The following is a 10,504-nucleotide window of genomic DNA, read 5'->3' on the forward strand; positions in this document are numbered from 1 at the left end:
GGGGCATGAGGGAATGTTCTTATGTGGTGAGGTGACTTGTTCAGCCCCCCCACTCCCCTGCTGGTATTTATAGAACTGTCTCCCTCTAGGCTGCATCTCAATTCTGTGGATCTGTTCCCTTTCCCTACAGCAGATTAGAGTCACGTGGCATGAAGACCCAGACACCCAGTTCAGTCATTCCATGACAAAGGAGATCACAGCCTAACCTACTACCAACTACACACTCTCATACATTACATGCGTTTGAGTGCACATCTTTGACAGAAAAACACGTGACATCATATCATCATCGAACTCTGTGACATAATTTTGGTCACTACTACATCATGTGAGCAAAAAAAATAAATCACATTTTGACCTATGAGGTTAACTTGTTTATGACATCATCCGGCCTAAACCCCCAGATTTTATATATATATATATGTATATATATATATGACATCATCCGGCCCACAGGACCTGACATAGATTGATGTACTAAAGTCAAGGGGAGTGCAATGAGTGTTCATTCATTCATTTTTTCATTCATTTATTATTTCATTCATTCATCAATCAATCTTTCATTATGAAACGGAATCATTTATTCATTAATCATTTCATTAATCCATTCATTCATAATTTTTCAATCATTCATTTCATTCATCCATCGCTTCATTCATTCACTCATTCCATTCGCGTGTCACATGTTCGTCACGTCATGTGTGTCCCTGTTCCCACAAGGTAAGTCAAGATAAAGTCGTACAGCCCAGGACCAACTGGATGTCTTTCAGACAGACTGAAGACACACTCATCTTTGTCAGCAGGAGTCCTGTACTCTTTGGACCAGTCAGATAGTTTGATAGCAATACAATACTGCCAAACAAGGTTTAACTACTGTTCAGCCATACACAACACAGAGGCACGCAACTCTATCGATGCACCGCAGCAGTCTGTGGACCAGTCATCACTTATTCAGACTAGACTAGATTTCATTAGGGCAGGTTACATTGCATTTTTTTTTCAAAATTTTTTAATTTCTTTTTACTCTTTCCCTTGTGTTTTTTACTCTTTTTTTCTCTTATTGTTCACAGCAGTTGAGTTTGTATTGTGCAGCACAACTTGCATTGAATGTGAACTATACAGTGCAGTAGGAATCGAGTTTGAAATGTATAGTAGCTGAATTAACTTCTTAAGCCTACATTTACATCAGTGGATTTATATCTTCAATAGATCTCTTTTTTGAAGCATTAAAAAGCCAACTTTTTACTTGGAAGAATCTTGAGAATTGGGTAGACCATACTGGGATGATAGCTGTTGAAAAGATTTAATTTCTTTATCCTCAAAAATTTCTCCAAATTTGCAAAAACTTTTACAAACCCACATATTAAAAGGCCAATCAACTTTATTAGGAGGGAAGTCTGGATCAATTCCAATTTCTTTTAATCTTTAGTCATTTAGTTTTGGATATTGACAGACTTCCATCCAAACCCTAAGTGTAGTGACTACCCATCTCTTGTCTAGATTCTTGAAGTATGATTTTTTATATTTGGAAAAAGGTAGAACTAGTGGTATCTCTCCACAATTTAAGTCCATCTCTCCATCTTATATGTGGGCTTTCTAGCATCCACGCTTTGACATTTCTTGTTTGCCATGATTGATAGTAAGCTTGCTGGTTTGGCAAATCTAGACCGCCCATTTCTTTTGGCCGTTTAAGGTATCTCATTTCTATTTTGGTTTCCTGCCATTCCATATAAATTTCATTATAATAGAATCCCATTGTTTGAACGTGTTAGAGACAATATATATACTGGGTAGTGCTTTGAAAAGAAATAAAAATCTTGGTATATATACATCTGTATAATTCTAACCCTTTCCCAAAGGGAAAATGGGATTATAGACCATATATTAAGTCTTGTTTAACTTGACTTATAATTCTCCTAAGTTTTTTGATTACAAGTTGTCCAGATTCTTTGTTATATTTATCCCAAGATATTTTTATCCTTTCCACATCCTAATTTAATGCATATTTGTATGTGATTCCATCACTGATTGTAAGCACATAACCATTAACTTCTGACCGACTGTTCAGGCTTAGATAAATAAATTAATAGATCATCTGCGTACATCAACAGTTCATGATTTTCTCCTGCTATATTTATGCCTTTTATTTTCCCTTCTAACCTAATATGTTCTACCAGTGGTTCAACACACAGCAAAAATCAATGGGGATAACGAATCCCCCTGTCTGGTATCTTTTGATATCTCAAAGTTAGATATTACCCTATTAAATCTGGCGTTTGGCTGTATATACATAGTTTTCAACCGATTTATAAAGGTGGTGTGAAAACCAACGTTCCTTAAAGTTTCAAACTGATAAGGCCATAGGGCCATATCAAAGGCCTTCTCAGTGTCTAGGGTAACCGTTCCCACAGGGAGATTCGGTTTCTGAGCAGTCTCTGTAACGTTTAATGTTTGTCTCACATTCTCAACAAGCTGTCTTTGACCAATAAACCCAGTTTGATCTGGATTTATTAGTTGTGATAATTTTTTGCTAATCTGGTGGCTAGTATTGAAGATGTTTAAGATTTGTATTTAAAAGACTAATTGGTCAATAGGATGAACAATCTGTAGGATTTTTACTTGGCTTATATAGTACTTTTATAATAATAATGCATTTTATTTGTGGGTGCCTTTCAAAACACTCAAGGACACCTTACAGAACACAGTAAAAAAAAACCAGCAGTACTGTATCAGACAGCATAAAATCAAAACAAAGCAGGGTAGACAATAAAAAGTTAACACAACAGATAATTATAAAATCATCATCTGTGCAAAACCCAGTGAAGCGTGGATCAGACTGAATATGCCAGTTTGAAAAGGTGTGTTTTGAGATGGGATGTGAAGGTTGAAAGAGAGTCAGTGTTGTGAATGTCTTGTGGGAGAGAGGTCCATAGGCGGGGGGCAGAACGACTGAAGGCTCTAGACCCCATGGTAGTCAAGCGGTCTGATGGTGTAGTGAGTTGGAGAGCAGAAGAGGATCTGAGAGTGCAGGAGGGCGTGCGGATATGAAGGAGTTCGGAAAGAATATATATTATGTATGTGTGTGTGTGTGTGTGTGTGTGTGTGTGTGTGTATATATATATAAATAATAGCGGCGTTCCATGTTGCTGCCCATGTTTTGTTCTTCAATGCCCAATTTTAGGCTTTGAATAAAAGTGGAACAAGGTCATACTGGAATTCTTTGTAAAACTCGTATGTCCCCCTGGTGAAACTCCTCACTGTCAGGTGAAAAGAAGCGGCTGGCGACTCCACATGTATCGGAGGAGGCATGTGGTAGTCTACAGCCCTCCCTGGAGCGGCAGAGGGGACGGAGCAGTGAGCAAGATGGCTCGGAAGAGTGGGGTAATTGGCCAGGTACAATTGGGGGGAATCACCCATATGCTAGCTACTCTTGTTGTTTTTAGGGGTCCAAGCAGCGAAGCTGCTGGAACCCTATTGTATTTGTTAGGATTATTATTCTTTTTCTCCACTAAAAGTGTGTGAGGCTCAGCAACCGTAAGTCCTATACCAACCAACTTTGGTACGTGGATTCCTATGGCCCCCCACTACTCAGGCACCACAAATCACCTATGTCAGCCAGATGGTGGCGCTATAACAAAGGGTCATGCTTAAAAGGCCATAACTCCCACAGCATAAGTCAGATCAACACAAAACTTAATCGACCCATGCATCTCAATGTGCTCAACAACTTTACTATTGGGACCACCTATGTCAGTCATATAGTTTGCCCGCTATTTGGACTTATTTGGTGTGGAAGCGCTGCAGCTCTACATACCACACGCCAGGACACCTGGGTATAACGACATACTTTTTCTTTTTACGGCAGTCGGCTAGGACGCAAGAAATCAGACACCGTCTGGTCCAGTTTTGGAAACTCTGGCACATGTTTCTGAAGCAACAGAAGTGTTACGACATTTTAAAAAACTACGGTAATCGTCTAGGACACAGGCGACCCGAGTAATCCGACATTGTCTTATCTAGTTGGAAACTCAGGTAGGCTACTGTTTCTGAAGCAAGATTCTTCAATCTTTATTACATTACCAACAGCGGTTTAGCTTCATGTTGAAACGGTAGTCTATTACAGGCTAGCTGTATAAAAGGCCCCTACGTATCATAGCGTTCATTATTTACGTTGGGTGAAGGTATATGATCATGAGGACAAAACCATTCAAATTGCTCCATAGGGGGCGCAACAGTGCCAATGCTTGGACCCCTCCCAACGCCGCTTGCGGCTTTAATTTGTTTTTGTTTTCTTTTTGGATTTCCCCCCCTTTTTCTCCCCAATTGTATCCAGCCAATTACCCCACTCTTCCGAGCCGTCCTGGTCGCTGCTCCACCCCCTCTGCCGATCCGGGGAGGGCTGCAGACTACCACATGTCTCCTCCCATACATGTGGAGTCACCAGCTGCTTCTTTTCACCTGACAGTGAGGAGTTTCACCGGGGGGCATAGCATGCGGGAGGATCACGCTATTCCCCCCAGTTCTCCCTCCCCCCTGAACAGGCACTCCGACTGACCAGAGGAGGCGCTAGTGCAGTGACCAGGACACATACCCACATCCGGCTTCCCACCCGCAGACACGGCCAATTGTGTCTGTAGGTACGCCCGACCAAGCCGGAGGCAACACGGGGATTTGACCCAGTGATCCCCGTGTTGGTAGGCAGCGGAATAGACCGCCACGCCACCCGGATGCCTGAGCTACTCTTGTTTATGCAGTATGAATATTATCTTATCTGTATAAAAATTGGGCTATCGAATAACACGTCAATTATGAATCATTCATTTCACTCTGAGATGAAAGCGGCACCAACCACGGTGCAGAGAGCGAGAGAGAGAGAGAGAGATCTATGTTCTTTAAATGAAGTTTTATGGGATAGGACATTATTCTATTTGTTTATTTTGTAATGTGTAGGTATGTAGATCTTTTAAAAGACATGTTTACGTTGAAATAAATATACCTATACAAGTAGTTATGTCTCTCATTGTATTGGTTTGCCCTCTTATGGACATAATACACAAAAATATATTCGAATGGGTTTAAACCAGGGGTGGGACGATACTGGATCGAATTCCGAATCGTTCGATACGGTCTTCACGGTTCAAGATGCTCCCCATTTCGCGAGTACGTGTGTTATTAACACTAGAACGACCGGGATTTCACTCCTACCTAAAACAATCATGGGCGGTCAAAATGACCACCGGCTTTTAAAGCTAGCGAGTCTACACATCCGTGGTTGTTACAATACTCTTTTTCAAACAATTTAAAATCGCCGCCGTCCAACGCCTGTCAATACTACAACGCCTCGGGGGTAGTCATGGTGCGTCTAAAACGGCGGCTGTACCCAGACATCCATCCATTATCTGAACCGCTTATCCTGTTGTCAGGTCGCGGGGATGCTGGAGCCTATCCCAGCAGTCATTGGGCAGCAGGCGGGGACACACTCTGGACAGGCCGCCATGCCATCACGCGCGCACACACACACACACACACACACACACACACACACACACACACACACACACACACACACACACACACACACACCTAGGGACAATTTAGTACGGCCGAGTCACCTGACCTCCATGTCTTTGGACTGTGGGAGGAAACCGGAGCACCCGGAGGAAACCCACACAGACACGGGGAGAAACTCCACACAGAGGACGACCCCGGACGACCCCCAAGGCTGGACTACCCCGGGGCTCGAACCCAGGACCTTCTTGCTGTGAGGCGACCGCACTAACCACTGCGCCACCGTGCCACCCCCAGTGTATGTACCCAAGACATGTTGGAAATATTACATGAAAAACAAAATGGAAAACAAATATTGGTAATCTAACAAATGTAACCAGGCCTATAAAACGTGAAATGTAAAAAAAGAACTGCACGTTGTGAAGGAAATGACGTGAACAACACACGTCATAAATAGTGACATGACACGCACGATGACGCACAAATTACGTGCAGTCATTTTGACCGCTCATGGTCGTTTTAGGCCGTGTTAGGTAGCTGTTATCATAAACTTTTTTTGTGCAATTGGTCTAAAACCCATTTTAATTCCAATATATGCAATTTTATGAGCATTCAGGGTGCGGCAGGTCTGTATGTTGTTGTTTTTTTCACAAAGTTGTGAAACTTTGAAAATCCGGTACGGTCAAAATGACCACCTTGGTTGTTCTAGTAGTTTTTAAAGTTTAAAGTTTTAAAGTAAAGCCGCTGTGTTACACAACAAGGAAAGATGGCACAAAACGTTGTTGGAACTTCTACACTTGCATTACATTTGAATATGTGCCTTGATAACGCAGAAGTGTTGGGCCTCATTTTTAAAATAAATGAAAAACAGAACTGCAGTGGTGTTTTGTCTCTTCCTTACCAAGGCATCCACCGTATCATACGGAATCGATATCATGAGCCCTGAATCACGAGACGAGTCGAACCGTGAGATTGTGAATCGTTTTTAGAAGGAATAATCGAACACCAATTTTGACGGTCCTAGTCTGTGTGGCATTTGCATAAAAGTGGGCAATGTAGAATCATATCTCCCCTTTTGTGAGAATAAAGGGCTTTCCTCCAAACAAGGAGGCACCGAGTTTCCAAGTACCCCTTTGCATAGGTGCTTACTTAATTTGAGCCTTATTGAGTTATGTCACTCGATTATTACTCCCTGGAGGATTCTTACTCTCTCACCCTGTGAGACGATCGCCCTTTCTATATGCAAACAACGCCAGTCTGTGTCCAACCCTGTGGGACGATGGCCCACATGCTAGCTACTCTTGTTCATGCAAAGAACACTGGTCCATGTCCCTGCCCAGATAGCAAAACTGCTGTGGCCCGGACCCGTCCCACACCCGACACGTCATCCGGCCCACATACCGCGTGGAATGAAGGCACTTGGGCGGTCCGCTCCTGTTTGCCAGATCTGGGCCAGAACCAAGCCATAGCAATGCCGCATGTGCCACATATTTGCCAAAGGTGGCCCATATTTGTTTTGTGATATTTGGGCCATATTCACCATTTACCACACGGGCCACTTCAGGGTCACATCCAGATCACATGTTGCCCAGAGCACCGCATCTTTGCCTAAACAGGCCCACATTTGATTTGGCATATTTGGGCCATGTTTGCTGTTATACATGTGGGCCACTTCAGGCTCACATCCATTTTGTCAGGGCCAGAAGAAGACCACCAGTGCCGCATCACTGCCTGAAGTGGCCCACATCCGGATGCTGTCTGGGAAGCCAAACCCAATGGTATTCATTACTAATTCATTCACATCATTTTCACCTCTCTGTTGGAGCCAGGAATTCTATCATAAGGAATTCTATCAGAGGCCCCTGCTGCCGATCGACCCGGTCACGGCTCTTTTCTGTCCTGGCCCCACAGTGGTGGAATTAACTCCCCACTGATGTCAGGACAGCGGAGTCGCTGCCCATCTCACCTCTTCAAGAACTACTACCCTGTCACTTGCTCTTAGCACTTTTACTTTAGCACTGGTTTTGCCCTTAGATGCTTGTTTAGAGAGAAGATGCACTTATGACCTCTGAAGACTAGCAGTTCTCCTGATTTCCTACGTTAAATGATGCACTTATTGTAAATCGCTTTGGATAAAAGCGTCGGCTAAATGACTGTAATGTAATGTAATATCATGCTATCATGAATGGGACCGATACAACCCTGTGAATTTAAACCTCATCATATGTGTATTGCTATTCACTGTATAAAAAGGACTGCTTTTTGACATTTGGGGAGCCAGTCCTTCAGAGCCACTGTAGCTACGCCGCTGGTCTGCCACAACTGTACGATTAAAGCGAACTGAACTTTTCACTCCTCAAGTGCCGACTCTTGAGAATGTATTTTTGCTGTAGGAAAATTGGGTAAAGTGTGTGATCTGTGATGGTCTGGCGGCCTGTGCAGGGTGTCCCCCGGCCTGCCGCCCAATGACTGCTCCAACACCCCCGCGACCCTGACTGGGATAAGCGGCTTGGATAATGGATGGCTGTAGGAAAATTGTTTCACAGCTGAAACATTTCAAACTATATTCGAAACGAATCTATGGGGGTGAGAGTTTTTTTTCTTCAAATTATATTTAGAATAAATCTACATGCAGCAGAAGGACAGGTGAAACTTGATTTCAAACTATCTGATATGTCATTGACACCAGTAAATTACAAAGCCGAACAAGATGTTCGGGTTTTAAGCCGAATAAAAAAGGTGAGCCCAGTAACTTGGGAGGAAGCAATTTGTAATTTCTTGGTGTAAATCAGTAATAGTCTACTGAAGTGATGATGAAGCTTAATTTACAAACAAAAGCTTCATGCACTTATGTGTTCCAGTTATAAACGGGGCAAAACTGGCTCTTATTCAGAGTGTGTGTTATAAGACTATACTGGGCTCGTACCATAATGGTGGCACACAAAACTAAACAAACAAACGGTTGATCCGTAATTTTATGATGAAAATCAACTGTCAACTCAACTGCCATGATCATGACAGCCCAACATAGGGGGAGAAAGTGAGGGTGAGGGAGGAGGAGAAGAGCTCCTATTGGAATGAAACTCAGCCCGGCAGTGCAAAATCTGGAACGTGCTCTGACCACACACGCACACACACACACGCGCGCGCGCGCGCGCACACACACACACACACACACACACACACACACACACACACACACACACACACGTGTTGAGTTTAATATAGCCCGAGCAGGGGGAAAATATAAAGCCAGCTGTCCGCTTGTGTCAGGGCGGCTTACCGGATCTCCACCGCGGGGTCCTCCTCCGCAGCGCGCCGGTGCTTCTTGCCTCTTCTTCGCTGCTTCTTCCCTCGGCTGCCCGTGCTGCCGGGCTGCTTGCTCGGTTCGCTGCTCACTGCTGCGACCGAACAGCAAAACACGGGTTCAGAAGCAGCCTACGGTACATTAGACGTCACCTGCTATTAACTACCGCCTAACTTCATCATGTGTCACAAACTAATTAACACACACACACGCACACACAGCTGCTGTCACGCCGGTTCTACACCCCAGCCTCCTGCCGGCTGGGGCTCCTGTACCAGCGGCAAGAGTCAGCGACTGGTACCGTTAGCTTAGCTAGCGGGTTAGGCTAACACACACACACACACACACAGCTGCTGTCGCGCCGGTTCTACACCGGCTGGGGCTCACGTTCAGCGGCTAGAGTCGGCGACTGGTACCGTTAGCTTAGCTAGCGGGTTAGGCTAGCGCACACACAAACGCACACCAGAACCGGAGAGACCAGAACCGGACCTGCTGACAAACACCAACCACAGACAAGAGCCCCGCCGACAGACCGGCACACATTCTTTACCTATCAGCATTTTGCCTCCCGGTCCAGTAGGACGACCCGGCTCAGGGGCGGACGGCCAGTTAGCCCCTTAGCTAACGTCAACTCTGTACTCTTCCGTAAAGAAGAACCCAGGACCGGGCAGCTGCTCTCGGCTCGGCTCGGCGTTCCGGCGTGTTTATTTCCTCCCCCGGCTGTCGCCGTTAAGCAGGACACCTGGCACCGCCCTCGGCCGGGCGAGGCGCATGCGCAGCCGGCGCCACGCGCCTCCGGGTTCGGCGCATGCGCAGCAGCCGCGGTCCGGCTGCCCGAGCCGGTGAGGCGACGTGGACGCGTTTCCTCTCTTTTTTCTCACGTTGCACTTACAAAACGTTACAAAACGCTTTCATACACAAGACACGCGACGTCAACAGACGCAACCCGGCGCCGGGCCAGGCGGAGGGACGCGTGTTATAGCGGTAAATACCGGCCCAGGATCAGCACGCCGCAGATGAGCGGTCCAGTCAGGTTTACTCGTGCAGCAGGTCTCAAACAACCACAGTTGAACCAAAGTGCTGCACAAGCTCAAAATACAACACAACATAAGTGACACATATGAATATCAAAACATATGCAAAGAAAACATGATGACATGAAGAAGTCCTCAAGAGCTACTACCCTGTTAGTGTCTGTGAATGTTCTCATTCATCCAGGTCGTCATGGTTCTCCAAAGGAGTTGCATCAAGTTCTGCCTTTCTGACTAGACCAAGCTAGTCTGACTGGCTGCTGATGAGACTCAGCACTTATCCTCTTGGAGTCGCTATCAGAGCTATTGATATGCGTGGCTCTTTGTGATCCGATGTTTAGCAGCGACGGTCGTTGGGGGTGCTAGTTTCGACTTCATTGTTCAGGGGTCATGATTCTTCATCTCTCCAGCAGATGTCGCCATTGTATCGTATATGATATTAATAGGCCTGCTCTAAATGTATGCAGCTTGAGGCCACCGTTTCTGATATTGTAAAGCTATTAGGTCGAGAGTAAACCGGATGGTGTGTCGGCCAGAACACAGGAATGAAGAGGAGACGTGAACTTCGTTTGTCTGAACTGTATTGAAATCCAGCATAAATTATAGCGAGTTCTGCAACAACAAGAAGGGAATTGCCATTAGGCACCAGCATTGCAAC

General features: G+C 45.0%; 1 protein-coding gene across 1 annotated transcript in view; it reads right to left on the reverse strand.

The window, feature by feature from the left end:
• The window catches only part of srpk3 (SRSF protein kinase 3), a 50,484-nt gene extending 40,983 nt beyond the window's left edge, over nt 1-9,501 (reverse strand). The window contains exons 1-2 of the mRNA XM_056275510.1: nt 9,366-9,501; nt 8,792-8,909 (exon numbers count right to left, since the gene is read on the reverse strand). Of these exons, the coding sequence (XP_056131485.1) occupies nt 8,792-8,909; nt 9,366-9,375 (128 nt within the window). The 5' untranslated portion in view covers nt 9,376-9,501. The remainder of the gene's footprint in view (nt 1-8,791; nt 8,910-9,365) is intronic.
• Between the last annotated feature and the right edge of the window lie 1,003 nt (nt 9,502-10,504).

This window comes from Lampris incognitus, chromosome 2 (assembly GCF_029633865.1).
Source record: "Lampris incognitus isolate fLamInc1 chromosome 2, fLamInc1.hap2, whole genome shotgun sequence".
Classification (NCBI taxonomy): Eukaryota; Metazoa; Chordata; class Actinopteri; order Lampriformes; family Lampridae; genus Lampris; species Lampris incognitus.